Source organism: Natator depressus, chromosome 2 (genome assembly GCF_965152275.1).
Source record: "Natator depressus isolate rNatDep1 chromosome 2, rNatDep2.hap1, whole genome shotgun sequence".
NCBI classification, from domain to species: domain Eukaryota; kingdom Metazoa; phylum Chordata; order Testudines; family Cheloniidae; genus Natator; species Natator depressus.
Window position 1 is genome coordinate 74274923 of NC_134235.1, and position 16602 is coordinate 74291524.

At 40.8% G+C, this 16602-nt stretch overlaps 1 protein-coding gene across 2 annotated transcripts in view; it reads left to right on the forward strand.

Annotated features, from left to right (window-relative positions):
- LOC141981431 (ras-related protein Rab-10-like) overlaps positions 1 to 16602 on the forward strand; it is a 52098-nt gene that overhangs the window by 25725 nt on the left and 9771 nt on the right. The window contains exons 4-6 of one of the 2 annotated variants that reach the window (XM_074943104.1): positions 5502 to 5591; positions 13097 to 13225; positions 15746 to 15847. In XM_074943104.1, the coding sequence (XP_074799205.1) occupies positions 5502 to 5591; positions 13097 to 13183 (177 nt within the window). In that variant the 3' untranslated portion in view covers positions 13184 to 13225; positions 15746 to 15847. Of the gene's footprint in view, positions 1 to 5501; positions 5592 to 13096; positions 13226 to 15745; positions 15848 to 16602 lie in introns of those variants that run through there. The other variant, XM_074943103.1, reaches the window with a different exon arrangement.

Genomic DNA, 16602 nt, shown 5'->3' on the forward strand with positions numbered 1-16602 from the left:
AGGTTTACATCGATTTAACGCTGCTAAATTAGACTTAAAGTCCTAGTGTAGACCAGGGCTCAGTATTCCCCTACCTGGACGACTGGTTGCTGAAAGACCACTCCTTGGAACTGATGTCTCGGGAAACTTCTGAGGCCATAGACCTCTTTTTCGAATTGGCCCTGCAACTGAACATTCAAAAATCCACCTTGATCCCTCTGCAAAACTTCATAAGGACACATGTTGATTCAGTAACAGCAAGCACCTAACTTCCTCTACACAGGTTTGTGGCTCTTTCGAGTATAGCAAACACAATTCAGCTCATCCCCCAAATCACAGTCAAGAACTGTGTTCAATTACTGCGACACATGACAGCCACCACCTTCATTACAGAATATGCCAGACTTCGAATGTGCTACCTTAAAGGGTGGCTCAGAATTGTCTGTTCACCAACCAGACACAATTTAACTATGCTTCTTTCCATTCCTATCTCTGTAAAACAATCCCTCAACTGGTGGAAAGACTGTCACAATGTGTGCACAAGAGTCTTATTTCCCCCAACAGTCATCATAATGACGGACACCTCTCTGCTAGGCTGGGGAGCGCATCTAGACACTTACATGATCCAGGACAAGTGAACAATAACCTCCTGGATGCTAGACATCAACCTCTTGGAACTCAGAGTGGTCAGATACGCCTGTCTCCAATTTCTACCGCTAATCAGGGGCAAACACACAAAGATTATGACAGACAATATGTCATTCATGTTTTACATCAATTACCAAGGAGGAACAGGATCCCCCTCCCTTTGCACCAAGGCTATCAGGCTTTGGAATTGGTGCACATGCAACCAGATCACCAACACAGCAGTCTATGTCCCGGGGGTTCAGAGCATCCTGCAGATGCACTCAGCAGACACTTCTCCAAAGACCACAGTTGGGAAGTAGACCTCCACATATTTAGTCAATGAGATCCCCTCAGGTAGACTTGTTCACCACAGAGTCAAACAAGAAATGCAACCACTCCTGCTTGAGGGGTGGATTGAATCACTAGTCCCTAGCCAAAGTTATGCTCAAAATAAAGGAAGACAGAGCCAGAGTCATCCTAATAGTTCTGACCCTGGCCCAAACAAACATGGTTTCATTACCTGTTACAGCTGGCTGTTCGCTGTCCAATAACTCTTCATGCAGTGCTCCATCTTCTCTTCCAGGAGGGTGGGAAGATTTTTCATCCCAAACTCACGGTGCTTCATCTCAAAGTATGGTTGGTTGATGGTTCTCACGATTAGAGACAACCTGCTCAGGAGATGTAAAAGGAGAACTGTTACACAACAAGAAACAATCTATTTGGTACATGTAGTCTCAAAAATGGACACAGTTTGCCAGCTGGCGTGACTGCCGACAGATTCCACCAATGACCATATCACTTCTGGATATACTGGAATACACCCTAACTCTGAAAATCTTGGATCTATCAATGAGCTTCCTAAGGGGTCCACCTGGCAGCTGTCATGGCTTTCCAAGTTACTCCGTCTTTGCCCACCTGACCACAATGACATTTCTCAGAGGGCTCTATCCACCAGTCAAGCCTACTTAAGTATGGGACCTCAACCTGGTCCTTAAATGCCTCACAAGATAGCCAGAGGTTTGAAGGGCGATCTGCTTACTGCTGTATTTGTTAGTGAAGATGGCATTCCTGTTAGCCATCACGTCAGCACTACGGGTTGGAGAAATAGTGGCCCTGATGGCATACTCCCCCTTCACGGGTGTACTTTAAAGACAAAGTCATACTGTGGCCCCACCCCAAATTCTTAGCTAAGGTTTCTTCCGAGTTCCATCTCAGTCAGCCCATTCACCTGCCTATCTTCCACCCCAAACCGCATCCATATTGCCAGGAGGCACTGCTGCACACCCAGGATGTCCTGGCCTTCTATCTAGTAGACAGAACAAAGCCCTTCAGAAAGATCCACAAGTTATTTGTCTCACTAGCAGAGAGGTCAAAAGGGTCATCGGTTTCTAGCCATAGGCTTTCTAAGTGGTTATCAGGCTGCATTAACTCTTGTCACCAGTCTTGCAATATTCAGCCACTTTCGGATATACGCACTGATTCTACAACATCCATTGCGTCTTTTACGACCTTCCTCAAGAACATTCTGATTATCAAAATCTATAAAGCCGCTGCTTGGGCATCTGTACGTTCGTTCACCGAACACTATGTGATAATTCATGACTCCACCTCTAATACTGTCTTTGGCTCAGCTGTACTTTCCTCTGTACAGGACTCAACTCCGAAGCCCCCTCTGCCTTAAAGGGTACTGCTTGGTAGTCACCTAGAGTGGGACACCCATAGGGACACTACTTGACAAAGAAACGGTTACTCACCCTGCGCAGTAACTGTGGTTCTTCAAGATGTGTGTCACTATGGGTGCTTCATTATCTGAGCTCCTTCCCCTCTGCTTTGGACTTCTTTGCCATAGAGCTTCGTGGTAGAGAAGGAACTGAGGGTGGTTCGCCCACGCTGTGCTATATAACAATGGCACAGGGCAGGAAACTGACTAACACACATGCACGGGCCAAACAGACATTGCTGTAAGAAATCTCCATTCACAGTCACAGGAGAGCTCTAGCTCACCTAGAGTGGAGCACTTGTGGGACACACATCTTGAAGTACCACGGTTATTGCACAGGGTGAGTAATCATTTCTTTCGATTGACCCAAACTGAATTTTTTGTTTGTTTGTTGGTTCATTAACATTTTCATGGTCCTGATTGGGGATGGGAAACGTTTTCAAAATTTCAAAAAAAAAAAAAAAAAAAAAATTCAGACTGCAAAAAACACTTCTTGCTCAGTCCTACTTGTGGCTGCAGTAGCTTCATCAGTGGCCGCTTTGGCAGTAGCACATTCACAGCTGCTAATTAGTTAGGGGTCCATCCCCCCCCCCATCTCCCAAAAATTAGGTACTTCTGGCTATGGGTTTTTCAGTCCAAAGGGGTATTCCTGGGTAACTGTCGGAAAGGCCATGAATATCCTGAATTTTAGGAAAAATCAGAGGGCCATATTCTGTGCAGGTATAAATCAGCATAGCACCACTGATGCTGATTTTCACTAGCTAAGGATCTGGCTACAGAGTCAGATTTCAGCCTTAGCAATTTGTAGTAATATTCATTTCCAAAACTATCATCTACATAACCAACTTAAAAAAAAATGAAGGTAGAAATTCAGCTTAACATTTATTATGTATTTTCCCTATCAGCTTTTTCTGACTTCAGAAAAGAGCTATGATATTTGCAAAGCGCTTTGAGATTCTTGGTAGAAAGATGCTATAAAAATGTAAACTTATTATTAAATTAGCATGGAAATAATAGATTTCTGAAAGAGCCATTGTCTTAAGCCTTTTTAGTTAGAAAGAACATTTCTATGGCAAGACTAGTTATACTTTTTGTATGTACGGAAATTAATTCATTTCAATCATGAATACCATATTTTTACACAAAAAGTATTAACATCTCCTTTTGCCCTTTTACTTCAAAGTAAAGTCAAATGTCATTAAAAATTTTTAGATACATAAAGTCTCTCAAATAAAATAAATTGATTATGTGATGTGTTTAAATTGTCTATTTACTATATCCTATTTTAGGGACTGATGTATGTAATTTTATGTAGGAGAACCATTGACCTTAATGAGTAAAGCTCCAGTGCATTCTGAGACAGCCAGCATTTTGGTCTATTAATCCAGATTAGCTTGATTCATTATTTTAGATCTGTACTTTGTACTCTTATGATGATCTTACTTCATTTTAATACAACATTATCTTGAACATCATCTGCAGTTATGAAATGAGATTAGCTGACTCTAAAATGAGAGTGGATTAAAAAAATGAAATGGTGTACCCTAATAATAAATAATGGTGCCTCATACCATACTTTTCAAATGAGGCAACTTAGTTGTAAAAAGTGCAAGTAGACTAAAAGTAATGATTCTATGATCTTTTAATGAATAAAGATTCTTTTTTGCATTTCTCTGAAGGTGTGTGTGTTTTGGAGGAAGGGGTTGGCTGTATATGCCTTTTAGGACTTGTACACACTAGCGCTCACTTTGGTATAACTTAAGTCACACAGAGGTGTGAAAAAGCCACCCCTCTGAGCAATGTAAGTTACACCGCCCTAGGCACCATTGTGGACAGTGCTATGTCGGCAGGAGAGCTCAGGGAGGTGGCGTAATTATGCCGATGGGAGAGCTCTCCCCCATCAGCATAGAGCGTCCGCACTAGCAGCGCTACAGCAGGGCAGCTACATTGGTACAGCTGTGCTGCTGTAGCGATTGTAGTGTAGACTAGCCCTTACAGTTTGTCGAAGATCTCAGGAGGGATGGGTCTACAATAGACTGAAGTGTTTCTGTTTATCTATATATGTTAATCGTATTGGCTGTAGCAAAGCAAACTTCCCTAACTTTGACCTACTTGGGCCTCTAGAGATGGAAGGGCAACTCATTCTCCATGCCCGTTCATTCCCTGGCCTGTTTTGATATGGACAAGCATTTTACACAGTTGCAGTTGTGATGGTGGTGTTTTGTAATGTGGATGCCAGTGCACTAGGAGCTGGACTGAAGCCATCAATTCTCTTCATTCAGGTTACAAAAAGCGGTTTTAAATGTCTGGAAATATTACTTATTTCAGAACACGTGACAGTTGGCAAGTTTCAGTTCTGTTGCTGAACTTCTCGCTTCCCTTTTCACCATTTCAGACATGCACAGTTATGATGGCCTGGCCTAAAATAATGATAATATAAGGCATCAAAGTATGTAACTTTGCTGTGTTATCAGGAAAACTGACTGTAGACAAAGGATAGTAGGCTTGATCTTGCTCCTTTGAGGTTGATGAGGTTTTGCTATTTACCTCAGTAAGAGTAGGATGAGGCTATAGTTGCTTTTCTTAGAAGGTTTTGGAATAATCTAACTTTTATCATGGTGCGGTTGGACATTTTGGGTGCAGTGCTACCATCTGACGTATAAGAATGAAAGGGAGAGAGGGTACCAGGTGCCTCTTGTGTCACCCCCTGTGTTCAGGCAATATGACAACTCTTTCCATAGTACTCATGAGTGCTAGAAGGTAGACCTAATTAATATGCCAGCCCATGCATTACATTGCTCTAGGGGGGCTTGGTCTGGGAGTTGGGGGCATTTCCTGCCTCCCCAAATCATCAGCATCAAGCATTCATCAATAGATGGAGGCTATATACCTTGTATCTTTTCAAAGGATCAGCAAATTACATTCTACTCCATCACATGCTCACATTCTGCCACTGTGCATTACTCTTCATTATGATGTCCTGTCCTAGTCAGCGGGGGATCCCTTTAGCTCTCTAAGTAGTATCTCTACTTATCCTTGAAAAGGCCAGAGCAAAGATTAGTCCTTTATTTCAAAGAAATAAAATGCTGATGGTTAAAATAAAAAAAGGGGTGTGCATTTTGTTTTTTAAACTTCATGATACATGTTAATATTGTTTCTCTTCTTTTGTCATTAGAAAGCAGATGACGAGGTGGATATAGTGCTGTTGGGTAACAAGTGTGATAAGGAGACAGAACGTGTAATTCCAAAGCATAGCGGGGAAAAGGTAGGCATTGATCACTGGTGTTTTCTCCTAGCCCTGCAGAGTATTTTGGCATTTGAATGTGAACTCTGACCTTAAAAACTAAAATGTTCCTGAGTTCCAAATATTTTGTTATGAATTGCTGCAAAAGAATACTTGTTTAATATAAGAGCAGAATATGGTAAATAACTTTACTAGTTGCTGTCTTTAGAACACTGCTTATTATAAAAGTTTAACTTTAAAACATTTTTATTGCATACTTTCTAGCATAACACCTGAAAACTCTTTTATTTCAGAGTTAGACTTTAAAAATATTTTGGAGTCTGCATTTTCAGGTTATTGTTTTTAAGTGGGATGTTAAAATACAATGCTTATTTTATTTCTCAACATTTTTCTAAAACATGATATATCCGTAATCTTCCATAACAGTATCTATGACTCTTACATTGCTGACTTCAAGGCATGATTTTCATTGCCTTGTTCACAAGACCATCAGCAACAGAAAGTCTGGAGTTGTGTTACTCTGTTGTACCCCTTTGAGTCCATGGAATTCTTCTAAAAATATCACTTCCTTAGCAATATCACTTGGTATCAATCAGTGAGAGGAAAAACAGGCCCAGCAACTGCCAATTTGGGTAAACAGAGGTCTTCCGGGGTACATGAACTCATCCACATATGCCTAGTTTTACAACAGGCTACATAAAAAGCACTAGCAAAGTCAGTAGAAAACTAAAATTTCATACAGACAATGACTTGTTTATACTGTTCTATATACTATACACTGAAATGTAAGTACAATATTTGTATTCCAATTGATTTATTTTATAATTGTATGGTAAAAATGAGAAAGTAAGCAAACTTTTTCAGTAACAGTGTGCACTTACTGTATTTTTCTGTTTGATTTTGTAAGCAAGTAGATTTTAAGTGAGATGAAACTTAGGAGTCTGATTTCTTTTGTATAGCCCCGAAAAGGGATACAGTAGTCTGAACAGACTGAGAGCCACTGCTATAGGTAGAGCCCTACCAAATTCGCAGCCATGAAAAGCATGTCACGGACCATGAAATCTGGTCTGCCACCATGAAATCTGGTCTTTTGTGTGCTTTTACACTATACTATACAGATTTCATGGGGGAGACCAGCGTTTCTCAAATTAGGGGTCTTGACATAAAAGGGAGTTGCAGGGGGGTTGCAAGATTATTTTAGGGGGGCCACGGCATTGCCACCCTTACTTCTGCACTGCCTTCAGAGCTGGGTGGCTGAAGAGTGGCAGTTGGTGGCCGGGCACCCAGCTCTAAAGGCGGCGCCCTGCCAGCAGCAGCGCAGAAGTAAGGGTGGCAATACCATACCATGCCACCCTTATTTCTGTGCTGCTGCCTTCAGAGCTGGGCTGCCAGAGAGTGGCGGCTGCTGACTCAGAGCCCAGCTCTGCAGGCAGCAGTGTAAAAGGAAGGGTGGCAATACTATACCATCTCATTCTTTCTTGTGCACTGCTGCTGGCAGTGGCTCTGCCTTCAGAGCTTGGCTCCCGGACAGCAGACTCTGCTCTCAAGTTGCCCAGCCCTGAGGGCAGCACCACCACCAGCAGAAGTAAGGGTAGCAGTACTGCAGCCCCCCCCGCCCCGACACACACACAATAACCTTGCAAACCCACCCCCCCACACACACAACTCGTTTTTGGGTCAGGACCCCTACAATTACAACACGTGAAATTTCAGATTTAAATAGCTGAAATCATGAAATTTACAATTTTAAAAATCCTATGACCGTGACATTGACCAAAATGGACCATGAATTTGGTAGGGCCCTAGCTGTAGGCCAAGGAATCTCTCTGGTACCCCCTGCTGCTGTTTACATATATCACAGGCAGCCACTTAATATGCTGCTCTCTCTCATTGAGTATACAGCGCTGCCTACATAAGCAATCAAGTTTGTGGCCCACTATCTTGAGAGAGCAAGATTCAGGGTCTTTTCCATTGAGGACTCATGCTGTTGCATCTCTCTTCCTCCATCTGTTCACCGTTGCTTATCTTTGGCATCCTTCACAGTGGGACTGAATTCTCTTTTTATTGTTGTGGTTTTATCTTCTATTTTGGATTCCTTTGCTCTTTGCACTTTTGGAAGTTGGACTGAGGAAGGTTCTAATTTATAAATAAATAGCACTCCAGCTATAATTAGCAATATGTTTGTTCTGTGGCTATGGAATTTGCTTCATGTTGAATTTTGCTTTTCTGCAGTTTTTAAAGTTATTTCTAGTCCTCATCTTTGTGAAAATGTGAATAGAAATGTTGTCTTCCTGACTGTGCAGACAGCCTGCAGCAATAACCCTAAGAGATGTACTAGCTGTTCCATTCATATCCATCGATTTTAACAATTAATTATAAAGAAGGTGTGCCAGATCCTCAGGTAGTGTAACATGACAAAGCTCCACTGAAGTCCATGGACCTGCGCAGATTTATGTTAGCTGAGGATATGGCCAGAGAGTTTTGAATTTCAGCATTGTTAACCCTTTTGCTGCTGAACATTTTCTCAGACACATCCAAGTAAAGTACTTGTCCCACATTACCAGATCACCTTCCATGCCTTCTTAGGTAGAGCTGATGCACAAAAATATGTCCTTTTGACCAAAATGAGAATTTTCATAGAAAATTTTTGTTTTGTTGAATTTCTGAGGCTTTTTTTTTTAATGAAAAAAACCAGAACATTTTGGGTTTTCAAAAAATGAGAATGGGGGGCATTTTATTTTTCTCCTTTTTTTTTTCTTCCATTTTTTACTTTCATCTTACTTTTCTAGGGGAGAAAAACCAACAATGTTTTCTTTCATCAAAAAACTGAACAGATTCTGAGAAAAATTTTAACCATGAACATTTTGAGGGTTTTTAAAAAAATTGTCATGAAATATAAATAGCATTTTTAACTGGTTTTGTTCTTAGATGCCCAAAGCCCCAGTTGCCAATACCTGCAGCATCTCCCTAACCATTTCTGAAGTGTGCCAACATACAAATCTGGAAGCACATGGAAAACTGAAAATGTCAGAACTGTGTACAATGTATTGAATATCAAAATTAATAGTACAGGACTACTGTACTGTTTGCTTTATTTGCTTTCACATTTAGATAAACAAAACATGTATTTTTTAATTTAAATGGAGCTGCCTCAGAATTTCCATATTGATGTACTAGTGTGCCTCAGAAACCAAGGGACTATGCTTCAAAGTACACAAGTCCTTGGGTGTAGTTAAGATTGCATAATCATTTATCTTATAACCTCTGGGTGCAACTTGCTAGAAAGGGAGTGAGAATAGTGGAGCTGAGTGGGGGGTGGGGAGGGCATATAGGGAGAAGTATGCTGTACCTTTTAAAGAGCCATAGCAAATTACTCTTCTCCCATAACTGGGAGATCAGGGAGGCACATCCTGACATTGTGGCTATAACTCTCAGCATACACTGGCTTTTGCTGTTGAAAATTGTATGCATGCATAGGGTTTGTAATCAGCCTTTATCTCATTCATAAGGTGGACACTCTATCAGGCAGGTTGAGCACCTTATATGAGACAGGGTGTTTTGTTCGCATTTAACCAATTTTTTCAGATTATGAAATTCTAAAGTAAGAATAATAAATAATAATGTCACCCTGTGAACAATATTGCAAGCTGTATCTTTTAAAGTGCACAGTTCCCTCATTAATTATACACCTTGAATTTGAAGATTTTCATGGACTTTGTCTAGCCTCTACCGAGTAGTACAAGATGTTCTCTGTGTGTATTCACATATCATTTTTAAACAAAATGATCATGTAACTGGAGTCTATTATAATGCATATGCACAAGGGGGCAGTGTTAAGGTTTCACAGGCTGTTAAATATGGTATTTTCTGACTTCTGAATGCTTAACCATGCAACAATATATTTCTTTCAACAAATTTTTTTTTTAAACAAATCATTACCTCTTCGCCTACCAGTCTACTCCCTAGATTTCTCCTGTGTTTTGAAGCACTCTTTGGTTATACTAAGTGTTTCTTTTTCTAATGTGATTTCAAAGCTCTAGAGAATCCTGAGTTCCATAAGCAAGGAAATAGCTAACACTGTCCACTCACTCCAATTTAAAAAAGTGTATATTAACGAAAAGAAAATCTTAGAATACCAACTCTGCCAATGAGCGATTCAGATTAATCTATTTCATACTACACTCAGAACTGCAAGCCACAAGAATTATTCCTTTGCAGAATCCCGCAGGGAGGATCTATGGATCCTGCAAGATTCTCCTGTATGTTGGCTCTTCTGGAAGGTACCTCAAAATTCTGGACACATTATATCCCATTTTATAGTAGAACAACACAATTTCATTCAGATAATTTCTTATAAAACCATGTGGTTTTGTAATTCTCTCACTTCTACTGCTCCAAAGATGACATTATGTCATACAACTTAATCTTGACAGTATCATAGAATCATAGAATATCAGGATTGGAAGGGATCTCAGGAGGTCATCTAGTCCAACCCGCTGCTCAAAGCAGGACCAATCCCCAATTTTTGCCACAGATCCCTAAATGGCTCCCTAAGGATTGAACTCTCAACCCTGGGTTTAGCAGACCAATGCTCAAACCACTAAGTAGTTTATATTATAAGTAAGTTTCTTTTTTTGTGGTCATTCATTTTGACAGAAATTTTACCTTTTTAAAAAGCAAAACTAGTAACATTATCTCTCTTTCTCAAGAGTAAATAAAATCTTTCCCATAAATCAGTGGTTCCCAACCAGGGGAATGTAGAGGTTCCCAGGAGGAACATCAGCTCATCTACAGATTTGCCTAGATTTACAACAGGCTCTAGAGCCCTGCAGGGGGATGGCGATCCTGCAGAACCCACTGCCATAATAACAGGAACAGAATAAAAATTTAGCAAACCATGTGGGAGCGAGTGCGAGTGGGTATTGCGGGACAGGAGCAGAATTTAAAAAATAGTCCTTCTGCTCCATAAACAATATGAACTCCCCAGCCAGCAGCCGCCACTCATCAACTGAAGACGACAGCGCCACCAGCAGCCGCAGCGCAGAATATGGGTGGAAGTACTATACGATGCCACCCTCACTTCTGCACGGGTGCTGGTGGCGGCGCTGACTTCAGAACTGGGTGCCTGGCCAGCAGCCACTGAATGACAAGATTCACAAGTGAAGAACAGGCTCAAGTATCACACTGAAATGTAAGTACAATATTTACATTCCAATTGATTTATTTTATAATTATATGGTAAAAATGAGAAAGTAAGCAATTTTTCAGAAATAGTGTGCTTTGACACGTCTGTATTTTTATGTCTGATTTTGTAAGCAAGTCATTTTTAAGTGAGATGAAACTTGGGATACGCAAGACAGATCAGACTCTTGAAAGGTGTACAGTAGTCTGGAAAGGTTGAGAACCACTGCTCTAAATTGTTGTTTTTTTTATTGTCTTCAATATCTTTATAATACATTGACCACAACTTTTTACACCAGTCCAAGCACAAAACACAGCAATTTTGCCTAATGCCAGAAAACTGTATCTTCTGGCATTTTCAAGCCTGACTTTTGAATTTTGGGGAAGGGTGAGCAGATTAGCATTTTTGCTTCCTGCACCCCAAAACATAATTTATTTTGTTTGTTTATTTTTAAAAAGAAATGGAATCTGAGTTGTAACTAGAATTGGTTGAAAAGCATACATAATTGCTTTTGACAGTTGACATTTTTTTTTTCCAACGGAGATGCTTCCAAATGAGCTTGAGATCTGGGAGCCACTAAAGGTATGTCTACACTGCAATTAGACACCTGTAGCTGGCCAGTGCCAGCTGATTTGGGCTAAGGGGCTTGGGCTTAGCGGCTGGTTAATTGTGGTGTAGACGTTCAGGCTCAGGCTGCAGCCCATACTCTGGGACCCTCCCACTTTGCAGGATCCTAGAGCCCAGTGTCCAGTTCGAGCCCGAACGTCTACACCACAGTAAAACAGCCCCTTAGCCTGAGCCCCAAGAGCCCAAGTCAGCTGGCACGGGTCAGCCACAGGTTTTTAATTGCAGTGTAGGTATACTCTGAGCCTCACAGGATTTTGTGTACGCTGTAAACTTCATTGTTCTCTGTGAGTGGGATCCTGTCCCTAAGTTCCATGCATAGAAGGGAAGTCTGCACATGGACCCCCCTTTACTGCCTGGAAGGGAGAGGGGATAGACTCTTCCACTGCACTGTCCTTGCAGAGATTCCACTCCAATCCCCCATTGGCTCCCTACAGTGGAAGGAAATGATCCAGCCCTTTGTCGTCTTCTCCAAATTTCCAGTTGTATAAACCAGCAAGTCTAGGTCCTCAAAATAGCTGTGAATTCTGTCTTTTCCCCACACTAACAGTGATAGAGGACATGTGTCCGGGAAACCCACTGGAACGAAGGAGCATAAATAAATTCAGTAACCTAAAAACTGCACTGCCTTTTCCTTCTTTCATTTTTTTAACCCTTTTTTTTTCTTTTCTCACATCTCCAACTCATTCCATCTATCTCCATACCCCTTTTTCCACATAAATGTTTGCTGTGTAGTCTCATATTACTGTTCCTTTTCTCTCCATGGAAAGGAGCATCTCCTTTCCTCTTATTTCATCTTATTTCATTCCTACTTGTCCCATTCTCTATTACTCACTGCCACAAGGTAACTGGCCCCTTGAAGAGGAGTGGGGCCAGCCCCACCTTAAGCATAATTAATTAGATACTTCCCAGCCTGAGAGGGTGGAACCTGGGGGTTAGGTAATAGTTTAACAGACACCCAGGCCTCATAAGAAGACTGAGAGAGATGTTTGGGGTGTGGAGCCACGGGGAGTGGGCAGATTCCTGTGGAAGTCCCTGAGCCAGGATCTGCAGGAGGCTGAGTATTCCAGGGGAACAAAGTGGTCTGTACGAGAGCAAGGAAGGATGCAAGAAATAGAGTCCAGCATGGGCTAAGCATATTACTCCAGGGGAGCTACCCTGGGGACTGTGTGCTCCATACCAGAGCCAGAAAGCCCAGGGGCTGGGAACAGGGCCCATAGGATGGGCTGAGGAGAAGCCCCTGAAGGACAGAAGGACATTTTTGTTTGTTGGGACTTTTTAGTTTTACTTTCCTAGAAGGGTTTAAGGGTGATTGTGACTTGACTGGAGGGCTGAGCCGCATCTCAGGATTGACTGGTGTGCAGAGAGCTGAGGAGACTCATTTCAGGGTTCGGAAACTGAGGCTGGAAGTGCCTGTAGCACCATGCTTGGCCAGCAGGGGCTGCTACACTGTGACACTCACCATCTTTCTCTCTCCAATGTTAAAATGTCTCTCTGTCCCTTTACTCCCCTTCTTGTATCTTTTTGTATTCTGTTGTCTCACCATGGTTCTTCACATCTTTGTCTCATCCCTCTGAAACTCTTCCCCATAATGGTTCCTTTCTCCCTCTCCCCTTCATTGTTTCATCCTTTTCCTACCTCCAAGTGGGGATTTTGCTTCTAGTTTGACGACCTAGAACCCTTTCCTCTTTATTACATTTTATTTCTTCTCTCCCTAAAGGACTTCCTGCTGTTGAGGTGGAAGGAACTTAGATTCTCTCTTTTTCTGCCCTCCATGGACCAACTGTCTGCAGCTCTTCTTCTATGAGCTACACCTCCCTTTGGGGAGAGGCTGCCCTGGCAACTTGAAGTAGGCACTGACTTTGCTGCAGGTGATGGGAATGGATGGAAGCCTGCAGGGACCCTAGCACTTGTATCCTAAAACTTAGGAGCATGGTTATAGAAGAGGACTGTAAATAGTTGATGATTTTAAAGAAAAACTATAGTTCTGTAACTGGTTTATGTGTTGAAGGGTTGCTCCCTGATGGAAAATGCTAATAACTTGTTTTTAAAAAAGAAAGCTACAGTCACTTGAAAAACTCCAGCTCCCTAAGCCAAGTGGGGGTGTTGGACTCCCAGACCCACAAAATTAATATTATATTTTTATCACATCACAGTTATCAAATTGGTTCCAGCATGCTAGCACCTTTATGCCCACATGAGTAGAAATTGAATAGATATTAATGCATCTAGCTCCTCCTGCTGGTCTGCTTGGTTCCTCTTTTTTTCCAGTGGAGAAAAATAAGGTGCCTATAGTGAAGGCTGTGTGAAGGATCTGTGATATCCTAATGAAGAGGTACCAATTTCAGCCTCACCATCATGCAAAAACACCTATCTGGGGTAACAGAGACTTGCAAATTGGATAAAAAACGTGTAATTTGGAAGAACTGGCTGAGCTAGGGCATCATATAGATTTTCCCATTAGTCAAGGATGAGGACTTTGTCTCTTTTCTAACACTAAAGTAACAATATCTTAGCAGAGTGGCAGTACTTACAGGTAAAACATTGTTAACATACCAATTTGATCCAGACACCCTGTGACTGCCAGAGTCCCCAGAGCTACTGGGGAGCTTCGAAATTCTTCGTAAACTCCCCAGTCCCATGTCCATTATGTATGCTTTACTAACAAAAAGGAACTCCATTGGTCTGGAATTCTTTGTAAAAGCATGAGTAGGGGATATATCACAGCACTTAAAAGACCACCACTGGCAGCGCATATTACGGAATCTTAAAAATGCTTCTCTGGATTTCAGGCCATGCCTGATACAGCAAAAGAGTCTATTCAGAATGTTTTGGGAGTTACAGAAGTTGTGCTTTGTCCTTCGATGTTCGTTGGTGCTGTAATAAAGAAGGAGGAACCCTGTTGCATATGCTATGGTACTGTCCATCAGTCAGGCAGCTATGGAAAAAGGTATGCACATGAGTGAGAATAGGGCTTGGCCTCAGCAATCAAACCTGAGCTGAAAATTATTTCCTAGGTTATGTACCTGGATTTAACTCCACCACAAAGACTTTGGTTCTTGAGGGCCACAGTGATTACCAAGTGCATGAATTTTAAAAAATGGAGGAGTAGGGTTATGCCCAGAATAGAGCAGTGGTATTCAGACCTGTCTGAGTTAGCAGCAAAAGAAAGAATAGGTTTTCGATGTAGAGAGCAGTTATATGAATTTGAAGAAATTTGGACCCCATTTCTTGATACATTTGAATAAAGAATGTTGAGATAGCTCAAATAATTCCAGACTTGCATTCCATCTGACCTCTCTACTTTTCCCCTCTCAATGCCTGCCACTTTCCCCATACCCAGCTTCCCTTTTTCCTATTTGTGTTTTTTTATTATTATTATTATTGTTGTTACCCCCAGCCTAACATGTTATGCTTGTGTAATATTGTCTGATTGTGTATTGTTTGGTCTTGTAACTTTGACAACTTGCAAAGTTGAATAATTGTTAAATTGTATTGAATAGCTTGTGAAATGTGCAATATTTGTTAACATAAAAGCGGTAAGTCATTTACCTTTTTGTATTTTTATTGATTTTTTTTAATGAAAATTAATTAAAAAATTAATCTTAAGGGAGAAAACTGAGATTATGCAAGACACTAACTGGGTCCCCAAAATTAGGGCTATACGAAGTTCAAGTGCTTCATATAACCCAGCCCTGTGCAATTACTCTCCGTGGGTCTGATCCGGTGGGATTTAGATGAGGCCCCATATCCCTATGCTGCAAATACAGACAAATATTTTTTTTTAAAATTGCACAAGACATAAACATATTATCCATTAACCTCAATGTTACTCTTTTCAGTATTGTATTACCATTTAGACTGTAATGTCTGTGTTTATATTTGATCATTTATTTCTATAATCTAGAACTGGGTTCATTTTTACATCCTCATTTTCATATCTGTAGATTTTGCCAGATTTGAAACTATACTTTTTTCAATCCAAATCTTCCTTCTCTATATTTTAAAAAGTTTAATTTAAACACACTTGTTGTATACAGTCCATTCTCAATAACAATGAACAATTGGAAGAGGCCCATTACACTTTTATCTTTTAATTTGTGTATGAAGACACATGTTAGAAAAAGCATCACTGCAAGTCCAAAAAAGTATTAGAATGTTTTAAGAGTTCCTGAAATTAGTAAATTGAAGATGTATATGCAATTATCAAATCACGTTCACTAAATTTATGAATGTATCTTTATTATTTATTATTAATTCAATCTAACTTTACTTGTATTCAAAAGTTGCTTTATCAAATATTTTGTTTTTATAAATAGTATTGTACATATGAATATATGTCATTCCCTTGCCTTTATTTGTTTTTCAGCTTGCATGGGAATATGGTGTACCTTTTTTTGAAACCAGTGCTACAGATAACATAAATATTGAAGATGCCTTTTCAGTATTGGTCAAAGAAATAATGAACAAGGTAGGTTCCTTTTTTGGGGGAGGAGGCAATGCAATAAAACTTTTTTGGGACAAATCCTGTGGACAGAGGAAGTGCTGCAGAAGACCTTTAACACAGCAGAACCAGTTTGGTGAGCCTCTCTACAGGGGAATATATGCCACCTGTGTACCATGGAGCTGTGCTCTGTGGATGTGCCTTGTGCACACGGAAGTTTTGGGTGTAGGGAAGTCGTGGGTTGGGAAAGAGGTGGGGCTGGCGGATGTGCAGCTTTGCGGCTTCACCAGCCACAGGCACTTCTCCATAGGGGAAGGTACAGCAGCCATAGAGTTACACTGCCACTCCGTGACTTGGGCCAGGGGGGATAGAAGCTGTGGAAGGAGTTGGTCCTTTATGTTCAATTAGCAAATGTCTGAGCCGCAATTTATAACACATATGTGCAAATGATTTACATTGGTATTGCTAAATAGAGAGGAAAATGAAGTCCTCTTTTGAAATTGCTAGGACTTAAAGGATTTCTGAGTTAATTAGCAGTGGATTGCTGCTGTCAGAATCAGTCTCTCAGCCTGAAGGGTGTGGCAGTGTAAAGGTACTTACTACTGCATGATGGAGTCTCCCTAGAGCAATAATTACAATACACTGAATTATTAATTAGCTAAGACAATATTTTCCATCAAGAGATTTATTTTTAGATAGTAGAATATTGCTTTAGATATTAATGGATATTCCTCTTAAATGTATTATTATTGTCATCCATCACCAACATTAGTTATACAAAA